Genomic DNA, 14,733 nt, shown 5'->3' with positions numbered 1-14,733 from the left:
GTCCCTTGTTGGGTTAGCGATGCTACCGTACTAAACAAAAATTTAGGATCGTTTTTATTACGGTGGATGAGATTTGAGTAATATTTAGCTTTAGCTAAGGTAAGCATATATATATGTATGTATTTTTATTATTTTATACATATATAAAAAAAGATATATTTTATTTTTTATTATTGTTTATGTAGATATTATTATTATCTATATATATGTAAACTTATAAAATAATAATTATATCATTTATTATTTGTTAATTTAATTTAATATTTTTTTTATTTTTTAATGCTAAAACATCCATCCATCCATCCATTTTCTACCGCTTTTCCCTTTTCGGGGTTGCTGGAGACTATTTCAGCTGCATTCGGGCTGTAGGCTGGGTACACCCTGGACAAGTCGCCACCTCATCGCAGGGCCAATGCTAAAACAGATATTACATATATTTAAAGACAAAAAACGAAGTATATTATCATTATTAATTAAAAAAATTCAGCTTTTTCTCCATTTTTTTTTTTAAAATGCGAAAACAGATATTACATATCTTTTTCTCATTACCTTCCGATTTGTTGCTCTTTTTTTCTTACAGTTTTACCATTGTTTTGTTTTTTAGATATATATGTTGTTATTTGAAAATATGCAACATTTTAATTTTAGCAGACATCAGTTTTGGAGCTGTATCGCCGATACTAGCCTGAGTTTTACCCGGTATCGGATCGGAAAGAAAATAAGCGGTATCGCACATCACTTCCTCAACACAACATGAAAAGAAGGACCAGCACAACTCCAAGCAGTCTAAACAAACTACAGCGACCCCTGTTGGCTGCACAATCAAAATAAAGATCCATCCATCCATTTCCTACCGCTTGTCCCTTTTGGGGTTGTGGGAGGTCGCAGGATGCCTATCTCAGCTGCATTTGGGCGGAAGGCAGTGTAGACCATGGACAAGTCGCCACTTTATCACAGACCAAAATAAAGATTTTAAAAGTTAAATTTAAAGTACCAACGATTGTCACACACACGCGAGGTGTGACGAAATTATTCTCTGCATTCGACCCATCCCTGTTTACCCACTGGGAGGTGAGGGGAGCAGTGAGCAGCAGCGATGGCTGCGCCCGGGTATCATTTTTTGTGTTTTAACCCCCAATTCCAACCCTTGAAGCTGAGTGCCAAGTGCGGAGGTAATGGGTCCCATCTTTATAGTCTTTGGTATGACTCCATCCATTCCACTGTCTGTAAATTCGTTTTGGGGCCACGGTTCTGCTTCTTCTTTTATGGGCGGCGTTTCTGGGTGTTGTTGATAAATGGCTTTAGCTTTGCATTTTAGAGTTTTAACTTGCACTTAACAGATGTAGCGACCAACTGTAGTTACTAACAAGGTGATGGGTCTCATTTTTATAGTCTTTGGTATGACTCCATCCATTCCACTGTCTGTAAATTCGTTTTGGGGCCACGGTTCTTCTTCTTCTTTTACGGGCGGCGTTTCTGGGTGTTGTTGATAAATGGCTTTCGCTTTGCATTGTAGAGTTTTAACTTGCACTTAACAGATGTAGCGACCAACTGTAGTTACTATCAAGGTAATGGGTCCCATTTGTATAGTCTTTGGTATGACTCCATCCATTCCACTGTCTGTAAATTCGTTTTGGGGCCACGGTTCTGCTTCTTCTTTTACGGGCGGCGTTTCTGGGTGTTGTTGATGAATGGCTTTCGCTTTGCATTGTAGAGTTTTAACTTGAACTTAACAGATGTAGCGACCAACTGTAGTTACTATCAAGGTAATGGGTCCCATTTTTATAGTCTTTGGTATGACTCCATCCATTCCACTGTCTGTAAATTCGTTTTGGGGCCACGGTTCTGCTTCTTCTTTTACGGGCGGCGTTTCTGGGTGTTGTTGATAAATGGCTTTCGCTTTGCATTGCAGAGTTTTAACTTGCCCATAACAGATGTAGCAACCAACTGTAGTTACTATCAAGGTAATGGGTCCCATTTTTATAGTCTTTGGTATGACTCCATCCTTTCCACTGTCTGTAAATTCGTTTTGGGGCCACGGTTCTTCTTCTTCTTTTACGGGCGGCGTTTCTGGGTGTTGTTGACAAATGGCTTTAGCTTTGCATTGTAGAGTTTTAACTTGCACTTAACAGACGTAGCGACCAACTGTAGTTACTATCAAGGTAATGGGTCCCATTTTTATAGTCTTTGGTATGACTCGTGCAACCTATTGGTTGTGAGTGCAGACACTCTAACCACTAGGCCACTGAGTAGACATGGTAGAAAACACAACATTCATTTCCCCGCTTCGATCTTAAATGTCATATTGCCTTCATAGTTCATAGAATAATTATTGTTGTTTTGTAATTCAAGTGATTAAAAACATAGGGAAAAATCATCTAAAAATGAACGACAACTAATTCAGCCAGAAAGGAAATATACATATTTCTGAATGTAGTATTATTTAATTTATTTTCATTATTTATTATTTATTTGTTATTTATTATTGAATGTTTTATATTCCTTGGAACATAATTTAATTATTATTTATTAAAAATAAAAAATAAACTCCACAAAGTTTAGTTGATTAAGTTTGCAATGAGCATTTTTTGTTCAAATACTTTATGAATACAACAGAGAAAATTGTATGAACGACGTTGATGGATTCACTTCATTTACATTTATTAAAGTGTTATCATTAGATGTTGTTTTAAAAAAGGAAATAATAAAAGGCTTGCCTTGGAGGGGAGAGAATGACGTCTAGTAGGAAACGGAAGTGGTTGACTTTTCGCGCATGCGCAAACGTATCGCGCAACTCCAAAAAAACAAAAAAACAAAACGAAGATGGCGGACTAAGCGGATGTTTCCTGAATAAGTTGAACTTTTACGATTTTGTAGTTTTATAAATCACCGAATATTTGTCTTTTTAAAAGCCAATTCAACGGAAGTTGTGTTTGGAGCAATGGAGTGTCATCTGAAGTGAAGATTGAAGAGGTGATAGAAGATGGACGACTACTGCTATGCTAAGATGGCGACGTCATGTCAAAGAGAAAGTGAAAGACAATCAGAAACTTCCGGCAAAAAGATAGAAACTGCAGACAAAGGTGAGTGAGTGGAAATGTAATTCTCCGAAAGCTATTTTCCGAGCCGTTAAAAGAGCGTCGATGAGAAATGTGCTGACTCTGTCGAAGAATGTAAAGAAAGAGCCGCCATGATTGTTAGCTTGAAGAAGGCAGTGGAGTTCACATCAGAGGAGATAAAAGATTGCAAAAGTCACATGAAGAAAGTGGAAGAGCAAAGCAGTCGATTTTCCAAAGAAAATGATGGTTTTGGGGAGGAGTAAGAGGTGTGCAGTGTGTGAAGAGAAGACTGGAGCTCATGTCGACATCAACCTGCAGATGATTGGAGGCCATAAAGAAGAAGAAGAATATGATTACTGACAACTTCTGATTGGGAAGTGTCGCAGCTCATAAAGTCAAATAAAGTTCCATCCATCCATTTTCTACCGCTTATTCCCTTTTGGGGTGGCGGGGGGCGCTGGCGCCTATCTCAGCTACAATCGGGCGGAAGGCGGGCTACACCCTGGACAAGTCACCACCTCATCGCAGGGCCAAGTTACGAAAGCAAATTCAAATCTTTTGAATTTTAGTTTTAAAAACAACAAGAGATGTCTGCCGATGTTATCGGCCGATAAAGGCTTTAAAATGTAATATCAGAAGTGATCGATATCAAAAAATAAAATGTATGGCTTTTTTTAAAATGTCGCTGTACGGAGTGATACACGGACGTAGGAAGAAGTACAAACATACTTGCCAACCCTCCCCTTTTTCCCGGGAGACCCCCGAATTTCAGTGCCACTCCGAAAAATCTCCCGGTGCAATCATTCTCCCGATTTCCACTCGGACAACAATATTGGGGGCGTGCCTTTGCATGCCGGCCCAATACGGCTTTTCACACACACAAGTGAATGCAAGGCATACTTGGTCAACAGCCATGCAGGTCACACTGAGGGTGGCCGTATGGACAACTTTAACGCTGTTACAAATATTCGCCACACTGTGAACCCACACCAAACATGAATGACAAACACATTTCGGGAGAACATCCGCACCGTAACACAACATATCAAATACCCAGAAAACCCTTGCAGCACTAACTCTTCTGGGACGCTACAATATACCATCTCTCTCTCTCCCCCCTCACACACACACACCTCAACCCCGCCCACCTCAGCCTACTCATGCGCTGCTGACCTGTATTCGCTTGGGATGGTCTCGTACTGGCCCCACTATGGACTGGACTCTCACTATTATGTTAGATCATCTATGGACTGGACTCTCACTATTATGTTAGATCATCTATGGACTGGACTCTCACTATTATGTTAGATACACTATGGACTGGACTTTCACTATTATGTTAGATCCTCTTTGGACTGGACTCTCACTATTATGTTAGATCCATTATGGACTGGACTCTCACTATTATGTCTGATCCACTGTAGACTAGACTCTCACTATTATGTTAGATACACTATGGACTGGACTCTCACTATTATGTCTGATCCACTGTAGACTAGACTCTCACTATTATGTTAGATCCACTATGGACTGGACTCTCACTATTATGTTAGATCCACTATGGACTGGACTCTAACTCTTATGTTAGATCCACTATGGACTGGACTCTCACTATTATGTTGGATCCACTATGGACTGGACTCTCGCTATTATGTTAGATCCACTATGGACTGGACTTTCACTATTATGTTAGATCCACTATGGACTGGACTCTCACTATTATGTTAGATCCACTATGGACTGGACTCACTATTATGTTAGATCCACTATGGACTGGACTCTCACTATTATGTTAGATCCACTATGGACTGGACTTTCACTATTATGTTAGATCCTCTTTGGACTGGACTCTCACTATTATGTTAGATCCATTATGGACTGGACTCTCACTATTATGTCTGATCCACTGTAGACTAGACTCTCACTATTATGTTAGATACACTATGGACTGGACTCTCACTATTATGTCTGATCCACTGTAGACTAGACTCTCACTATTATGTTAGATCCACTATGGACTGGACTCTCACTATTATGTTAGATCCACTATGGACTGGACTCTAACTCTTATGTTAGATCCACTATGGACTGGACTCTCACTATTATGTTGGATCCACTATGGACTGGACTCTCACTATTATGTTAGATCCACTATGGACTGGACTTTCACTATTATGTTAGATCCACTATGGACTGGACTTGCACAATATTATGTTGGGGGGGGGGGGGGGGTGCTGTTTTGAGGCATGTTTAAAAAAGAAATAATGCACTTTGTGACTTGAATAATAAAAATGGCAGTGCCATTTTGGCATTTTTTTCCCCAAAACTTCAGTTGATTTATTTTGGAAAACCTTGTTACATTGTTTAATGCATCCAGTGGGGCATCACAACTAAATTAGGCATAATTATGTGTTAATTCCACGACTGTATATATCGGTATCAGTTGATATCGTAATCAGTTAATAAAAGTTAGACAATATTCAGATATCGGCAAAAAAGCCATTATCGGACGTCTTTGTAAACAACCCCAAAAAGGTTTTGGATCGTAGAATGTTAGATACTTCACCATATATTGTTTAAAAAAAAACACACTTTTGTCGGACTGTAAAAAGTCCAAATATCATTATATATTTCTACCAGAAACTCAATCTTCAGGCGTGGACAGTTATTTCTGAATAACTTAGGAATTAGGACTACAGTGTAGTACCTCGGTTTTTGTTCATCTGTTTTGTCGTGGAGCACAAGATAGTTTGACAAATTAAAGGGGAACATTATCAGCAGACCTATGTAAGCGTCAATATATACCTTGATGGTGCAGAAAAAAGACCATCTATTTTTTTAACCGATTTCCGAACTCTAAATGGGTGAATTTTGGCGAATTAAACGCCTTTCTGTTTATCGAGCTGGAGGCGATGACGTCAGAATGTGACGTCGCCGAGGTAACACACCCACCATTTTCATTTTCAACACATTGTAAACATTGGGTCTCAGCTCTGTTATTTTCCGTTTTTTGGACTATTTTTTGGAACCTTGGAGACATCATGCCTCGTCGGTGTGTTGTCGGAGGGTGTAACAACACTAACAGGGAGGGATTCAAGTTGCACCACTGGCCCGAAGATGCTAAAGTGTCTGCCGCCAGACCCCCATTGAATGTGCCAGAGTGTCTCCACATTTGACCGGCGATGCTAAGGCAGACATGGCACAGAGATGTATGGATAACCTGCAGATGCATTTGCAACGATAGTCAACGAAATCACAAAGGGGAGTTTTGTTGATGTTGACTGCCAGCTAATCGATGCTAACATGCTACGCTAATCGATGCTAACATGCTATTTACCGGCGGTGCTAAAGCAGACATGGCACAGAGATGTATGGATAACCTGCAGATGCATTTGCAACTATATTACGTTTCCTTCCACCCACATTTAATGCGAAACAAACACTTACCAATCGACGGATTTAAGTTGCTCCAGTGTCCAAAGATGCGAAAGTCCTGATCGTTTGGTCCGCACATTTTACCGGCGGTGCTAACGCAGCTATTCGGCCATGCTATGGCTATGAATAGCGTCAATAGCTATTCGCTCAATAGCTTCAGTTTCTTCGTCAATACTTTCATACTCCAACCATCTGTTTCAATACATGCGTAATCTGTTGAATCACTTAAGTCGCTGAAATCCGAGTTTGAATCCGAGCTAATGACACTATATCTTGCTGTGGTATTCCCATTGTTTGTTTACATTGGCAGCACTGTGTGACGTCACAGGGAAATGGCCAGTGTCTTCGCAGAGAGCGAAAATAAGGCACTTTAAAGCTTTATTTAGGGATATTCCGAGACCGGTAAAATTTAGAAAAAAACTTCAAAAAATACAACAAGCCACTGGGAACTGATTTTTATTGTTTTTAACCATTTTGGAATTGTGATAATGTTCCCCTTAAATTGCCAAAATTCACCCATTTAGAGTTCGGAAATCGGTTAAAAAATAGATGGTCTTTTTTCTGCACCATCAAGGTATATATTGACGCTTACATAGGTCTGGTGATAATGTTCCCCTTTAAGCGGTAAAAAGTAGACCCCTTGCGTACTCAGATAGCTTGCACACTGTCTCTGCACGGTAGCCATATAGGTTTGGTTGACCGTTACTTCGTTCACCGGATGTAAACTGGTCAGAAAAAGTAACTAAATACAAATATATGGGGAGCCCCCTTACACACACATTTGTAGTTTGTAATATCCCCAATTTTGACAGAAAAAAATCCAGACTTTTTGACAGAAAAACTCCTGACTTTGACAGAAAAAATCCCGACTTTCGACAGAAAAAATCTAGACTTTTGACAGAAAACATCCCGATTTTTTTGACGGAAAGAATCATGACTTGTGACAAGAATAAATCCTAATTTTGTGTCAGAAAAAATCCAAACTTTTAGACAGAAAAAAATAAATAAAATTTGAGAGAAAAAAATCACTACATTTTGACGGACTAAATCCAGATTTTGTGTCGTAAAAAAATCCCGACTTTAGCCATAGCTCGTTGAGAAATGTTCTTAAACTGTTCCACAATTTGCTCGCACATTTGTTCACAAAGTGGTGACCCTCGCCCCATCCTTGTTTGTGAATGACTGAGCATTTCATGGAAGTTGCCTTTATACCCAATCACGGCACCCACCTGTTCCCAATTAGCCTGTTCCCCTGTGGGATGCTCCAAATAAGTGTTTGATGAGCATTCCTCAACTTTCTCAGTCTTTTTTGCCACATGTGCCAGCTTTTTTTAAGCATGTTGCAGGCGATATCTGCAAAAAAAAAAATGTTTTTCAGTTTGAACTTTAAGTATCTTGTCTTTCCAGTCTATTCAATTGAATATAAGTTGTAAAGGATTTGCAAATCATTGTATTCTGTTTTTATTTACGATTTACACATCATGCCAATTCACTGTTTTTTTTTGTTTAGTTTTTTAAGAAAACTACTGAATTGGTCAATATTCAGGGCACAAGATGTGAACTGAGTATTAATGGAAGTTTTTGGTTGTTTTTTTAGAGGGCTTTAATAGCGTAATAGAGTATTTCTATGGTCTGTGTTGTTAGCCACCTCGTACTGGCCATATTTTACGAATTAGAATGCATAAAAACAAAACAAAAACATAAAAATTGTGAAGGATAAAAGTGCAGTTCCCCTTTGAAAAAATATCCATCCGTTTTCTATGCTGCTTATCCTCACGAGGGTTACGGGTAACATGGATCCTATCCCAGGCGAATTCGGGCAAAGTGCAGGGTGCAGCCGAGCCATTCGCAGCGCTTCAAATATTTATGTTAAAAAAGTCCAAATTGTCTCAGAAACACAATCTTCAGACATGGACACACATTCCTCAAATTCTTCGGTCTAACTACAGTAGTACCTCGGTTTTGATCAGGTTCAAACACTGATGACATCTATTAAACAAGACAAGAAGCAAGGAATCAAACAGAGACAGAATTAAATTTGGCTCAATGAGGAGAAACGCATGCACCTGTACCCTTGTACAGTGTCCCCGCGCTCTGACGAAATCATTTTACACCTCCTCTTTTATTTGGACTTTCCCTGATTACATGGCAACACCTTTTTGTAAGGCACGGGGGTCGTAAACAGCCATCGCCTTTGTCACGAAACAGTTCAAAGAAAAGGTCGGTTCAAAGAAAAGGTCGTAAAACAGTTCATAGAAGTGGTGCCTGGAGCTTTTTGAGACAACATCTTTCTGTGTATTACAATACATCAAAGAAACACAACACCTTCATGTTGCTTCCCATCCTAGACAGTGGAGTTTTTCAAGCCTTCTGCTTGGTAGGATCAAACACAGCTTTTGTCCTCTCGCCGGGCGAGCTGAACTCAATATAACACAAAGCCTTGTGATAACTTGGATACAATTATTCGAACAATCGGTTTAAAATACATTTTTGAAAACCTCAATGGATACATAGAAAAAAAGAAACGTTTTCCCCTGTAAGAAATCATGTAAATCCTACTAAACCACCCAAAGATATTAATACATTTTATAGAAAATAATTATAATTTTACATGTAGTGGTTACAACCCAACCATAAGTCAGTTATTTATTACCTATTTGTTGGATTGCTTTGATGTTTTGTTCAGCGACATCAAATACTCAACTAACGAATCATGAGATGTCACACACGACTTGTAAACTTCCTCAAGATTTAGGGTACATCTCTCCTAAAATGTTAGGTTCTGTTTGTAGTACCTGAAGGAGTGTTTTCTATTTTCTGTGATCCTAGCTCCACTTGTCCTAGTCCAAGCCAAGTCATGTAAACATTTATCCATCATTCCGGCAAGGCACTAAATCAGGGGTGCCCACACTTTTTCTGCAGGCGAGCTACTTTTCAATTGACCAACTCGAGGGGATCTACCTCATTTATATATATCATTTGTATTTATTTATTTATGAAAGAGACATTTTTGTAAACAAGTTAAATGTGTTTAATGATAATACAAGCATGTGTAACACATATAGATGTATTTCTTTCACAAAGACAAGAATATAAGTTGGTGTATTACCTGATTCTGATGACTTGCATTGATTGGAATCAGACAGTAATGATGATAACGCCCACATTTTCAAATGGAGGAGAAAAAAAGTTGTCCTTTCTGTACAATACCACATGAAAGTGGTTGCTTTTTGGCATCTAATTCATCCAGCTTCCATACACTTTACAAGAAAAACATTGGCGGCAAATTCCGTAGCTTGCTTGATTGACATTCACGGCACCCGAGGGTCTTGTGAGATGACGCTGGCTGCTGCCAGTTCATTATTATGAAAAAATGACAGAGAGGAAGGCGAGAAACACTTTTTATTTCAACAGACTTTCGCGCCGTCCCTTCCGTCAAAACTCTAAAGGCCGACTGCACATTTCCTATCTTCACAATAAAAGCCCTGCTTCATGCTGCCTGCGCTAACAAAATAAGAGTCTCAGAAAGCTGGCGTGCACAAGTGATGTGCACGCCAGCTTTCTGAGGGATCGCTTGTGCACGCCAGTTTTCCGAGACTCTGTATTTAGTTAGCGCAGGCAGCATGAAGCAGGGCTTTTATTGTGAAGATAGGAAATGTGCAGTCGGCCTTTAGAGTTTTGACGGAAGGTACGGCGCGAGAGTCTGTTGAAATAAAAAGTGTTTCTCGCCTTCCTCTCGGTCATATTTTCATAATAATGATCTTGCAGCAGCCAGCGTCATCTCACAAGACCCTCCGGTACCGTGAATGTCATTTAAGTGACGTCTTGGTGAAGATTGATGATCACTCATTTTTAGGTCTATTTTTTTTAAAAGCCTGGCTGGAGATCGACTGACACACCCCCCGCGGTCGACTGGTAGCTCGCGATCGACGTAATGGGCACCCCTGCGCTAAATGAATGGCCATGAAACACTACACACACATACAGTACGTAGAGGAAAGTGGGTTGCGAGTTCAAGGAGAAACATCTCTTAGATCATGTCTGAGCTAAAGTTTGTTTGTGTCCTACAGACGTCCAGCAGCTGATTGGTCATCCAGAAGAGCCTATCGCTCAGTCGCCAGAGACGAGGTCCACTTTGAAGCAGGAGACTCCACAGACACCCCACATTAAAAAGGAAGAGGAGGAACTCTGGATCCCTCAGGAGCGAGAGTGTCTTCTTGGACCGCAAGAAGCCGATCTCACCGAGTTGCCACTGACTGTTGTCTCTGTGAAGACTGAAGATGATGAAGAGAAACCACAGCTGGACACGTTCTTAACTCCACTATCAGATAGTGAGGCTGAAGACGGGGTTGAAGTGACTTTGAGCAGCGATACAGACTGTGAAGGTGATATGAGGACTCACACTGACAACAAACACTCTGAATGCTCGACAAATAAGAAAGGTAAAATGACTTTGAGCTGCTCAATTTGTGCCAAAATATTTAACAAAAAGAGCAATTTGACTGAACACGTGAGAACACACACAGGAGAAAAACCATTTAACTGTTCAGTTTGTGGTAAAAGCTTTACCAAAAAGAGCAGTTTGGCCCCGCACATGAGAACACACACGGGAGAAAAAACATGTATTTGTACAGTTTGTGGCAAAAGCTTTTCCCTAAAGTGCAATTTGACTCAACACATGAAAACACACACTGGAGAAAAAACATTTAGTTGTTCAGTTTGTGGTCATAGTTTTTTCCAAAACAGGCAATTGACTGAACACATGAGAACGCACACGGGAGAAAAACCGTTTGATTGTTCAGTTTGCGGTCAAAGTTTTTCCCAAAAGGGCAGTTTGATCGTGCACATGAGAACGCACACGGGAGAAAAACCATTCATTTGTTCCGTCTGCGGCAGAAGCTTTTCTCAAAAGACCAATTTGTCCGATCACATGAGAACACACACAGGCGAGAAACTATTTAATTGTTCGGTTTGCGGTAGAAGCTTTACTCGAAAGCAACATTTGACGGAACACATGAGAACACACAGTGGAGAAAAATGCTTTAGATGCTCAGTTTGCGGCGAAAGCTTCTTGGGCAGACCAAAGTTGACTCAACACATAATGAAACACAGAGGAGGAAAAACTCAAAAAAGAAGTCCGCTAAAAAGTGATGATCTGCTGTGTGTGTGATACCAGACTCCCCAGTGAATTAGAGTAAGTAAGAACAACATGGCTGGTGTTTTCCTTACCTTCCTTTTGGACTCCAGAAGGAAACATGAAATTGCGTTTGTGTTGTGACAATGTTGTATCATAGTTTTGTACGTGCACAGAGTGTAAATTCAATTTCACAAAATCAGTACGTCCGTAGAATAAAAACTATCGGAGTCCAAGTGCCTCAAGTTTTTTTTTTTAAATGGACTCTGATTCCTTCCTGACCTGCAACATACTTTGGAAAAAGCTGAAACCCACTTTAAATTGTGAGTTCTTTCTGGGGGAAACTTAGACTTTGACTACATTCCCTCTAATGCAGGGGTGTCCAAACTTTTTCCACTGAGGGCAGCACACTGAAAAATCAAAGCGAGCGGGGGCCATTTTCATATTTTTTATTTTAAAAACCAATGCAATATATGGATAAAAAATATACATTTATGCTTCTACTCAGTTATGATCCCGGGGAACCCAAAGAAATTCGGTCAAAAAAAATATTAAAAATGTGTCATTATTCAGTATTACTATTTTCATTGTTATTCAACTTTTAAATCTCTTGATCAACATTTGGAAAAAAAAAATGGAAAAAAACACAAAATATGCAATATTTTCACCCAATAACTTTTTTAGGTGGAATATTTGGGATTATATAATAATTGGAGTTTTAATTTGGGATTTTAATTCATTATTATTTTTGAGCAATGACACTTAAAAACAAATCACACTAAAATAATTGGGGATCCAAAAGTGTCCTACTCATTAAAGTGTTGAAAAATAATTATACATTTTTTTTACTGTTTATTTTTAGCACAATAATCTCGAGATCAACTTCAGATATATCCGTCAATTTTAAATGAGAACATTATTACAATTTCAAAAGGGTTAAAAACAATAAAAATCAGTTACCAGTGGCTTGTTGTAATTTTTGAAGTTTTTTTTTCATTTTTACCAGTCCCGGAATATCCCTAAATAAAGCTTTAAAGTGCCTTATTTTTGCTATCTTCGAAACCACTATCCATTTCCCTGTGACGTCACACAGTGCTGCCAATGTAAACAAACAATGGGAATACCACAGCAAGATATAGTGACATTAGCTCGGATTCAAACTCGGATTTCAGCGTCTTAAGCGATTCAACAGATTACGCATGTATTGAAACAGATGGTTGGAGTATGAAAGTATTGAAGAAGAAACTGAAGCTATTGAGCGAATTCATAGCCATAGCATGGCCGAATAGCTGCGTTAGCATCGCCGGTAAAATGTGCGGACCAAACGATCAGGACTTTCGCATCTTTTGACACTGGAGCAACTTAAATCCGTCGATTGGTAAGTGTTTGTTTCGCATTAAATGTGGGTGGAAGGAAACGTAATATAGTTGCAAATGCATCTGCAGGTTATCCATACATCTCTGTGCCATGTCTGCTTTAGCACCGCCGGTAAATAGCATGTTAGCATCGATTAGCGTAGCATGTTAGCATCGATTAGCTGGCAGTCAACATCAACAAAACTCACCTTTGTGATTTCGTTGACTATCGTTGCAAATGCATCTGCAGGTTATCCATACATCTCTGTGCCATGTCTGCTTTAGCACCGCCGGTAAATAGCATGTTAGCGTTGATTAGCATAGCATGATAGCATCGATTAGCTGGCAGTCACGCCGAAATCAAATATGTCTGCTTAGCACATAAGTCAACATCAACAAAACTCACCTTTGTGATTTCGTTGAATTTATCGTTGCAAATGCATCTGCAGGTTATCCATACATCTCTGTGCCATGTCTGTCTTAGCATCGCCGGTCAAATGTGGAGACACTTTGGTACATTCAATGGGGGTCTGGCGGCAGACACTTTGGCATCTTCGGGCCAGTGGTGCAACTTGAATCCCTCCCTGTTAGTGTTGTTACACCCCCTGACAACATACCAACGAGGCATGATGTCTCCAAAGTTCCCAAAAATAGTCGAAAAAACGGAAAATAACAGAGCTGAGACCCGGTGTTTGTAATGTGTTGAAAATGAAAATGGTGGGTGTGTTACCTCGGCGACGTCACATTCTGACGTCATCGCCTCCAGCGCGATAAACAGAAAGGCGTTTAATTCGCCAAAATTCACCCATTTAGAGTTCGGAAATCGGTTAAAAAAATATATGGTCTTTTTTCTGCACCATCAAGGTATATATTGACGCTTACATAGATCTGCTGATAATGTTCCCCTTTAAGGGAACAGCACCAAGTCATTGGTACAAATATGTGGATGACACATGGGTGAAAATCAGAAAGCAAGAAGTACAAGCCTTCACCGAGCACATTGGTGTATCGTCAAATTCGTAAGACGATGGCAGCCACTCAAGGAGCACAAAGGCTGGTCGTCGCAATGAAAGAATTGGGCCGGAATGTCGGATCACAGTCTGGGGCGATTTTCGAACTGAATGGAGAGATGGATCACATTGTGGAAAAGCTGGTTGAAAGGGAAAAATTGGATATGAGGGCCGGCATGGAATAGAACAGACAAGCCACTGTAATGTCTGCTCACGGGAAAACTAAATCCTAATCTACGAATTGACTCCCTCGTATGGTCTGGATGCAACAACAGGAGGAGGCTGTTCTGAAAACATCCCCCCGAAGACTCTTCAATGATGGACGCTTTTGACCTCCCTCCCTTGTGTGTTTCAATAAATGTATGAATGATATCACAAATATTTCCTATCTGACTTAATTTTCAGTCATATTGTATTATATTGTATTATATTACTATTGTAATATACCATATTATATCATTGTATATCATATATCATAGTATATCAAATATATATTATAATAGTTCATATATTATATGATGTATTTTATTATTTCATATCATATGATGCATATGTTATTCTATGTTCTATTCTATTATGTTACATTTGTGTGAACCTAAGTAATAATAATAATAATGGAGCAGGGGGGTTTAGGGGTTAGTGCATGTGCCTCACAATACAAAGGTTCTGGGTTCAATCCCTGGTCCTCTCCAAGGTTTCTCATAGTCATCATTGTCACTGACACCGACAACCCACTGGGG

The 14,733-nt window shown here is 39.6% G+C and overlaps 2 protein-coding genes across 5 annotated transcripts in view; one reads left to right on the top strand and one right to left on the bottom strand.

Moving 5' to 3' along the window:
* LOC133538135 (gastrula zinc finger protein XlCGF26.1-like) overlaps positions 1-11,864 on the top strand; it is a 263,415-nt gene extending 251,551 nt beyond the window's left edge. Inside the window, exons 1-3 of one of the 3 annotated variants that reach the window (XR_009803596.1) lie at positions 2,972-3,083; positions 10,369-10,480; positions 10,565-10,695. Coding sequence is in view for 2 of the 3 variants with exons in the window: in XM_061881426.1 (XP_061737410.1) it covers positions 2,984-3,083; positions 10,565-11,664 (1,200 nt within the window). In the remaining variant the exon portion in view is untranslated. Of the gene's footprint in view, positions 1-2,771; positions 3,084-10,368; positions 10,481-10,564 lie in introns of those variants that run through there. The other 2 variants (XM_061881426.1, XM_061880637.1) reach the window with 2 other exon arrangements.
* LOC133551727 (zinc finger protein OZF-like) overlaps positions 1-14,733 on the bottom strand; it is a 114,056-nt gene that overhangs the window by 55,563 nt on the left and 43,760 nt on the right. The window lies entirely within an intron of this gene.

Source organism: Nerophis ophidion, linkage group LG01 (assembly GCF_033978795.1).
Source record: "Nerophis ophidion isolate RoL-2023_Sa linkage group LG01, RoL_Noph_v1.0, whole genome shotgun sequence".
NCBI classification, from domain to species: Eukaryota; Metazoa; Chordata; class Actinopteri; order Syngnathiformes; family Syngnathidae; genus Nerophis; species Nerophis ophidion.
Note: the sequence above shows the minus strand (reverse complement) of the source record. Positions and strands in the feature narration are given on the sequence as shown.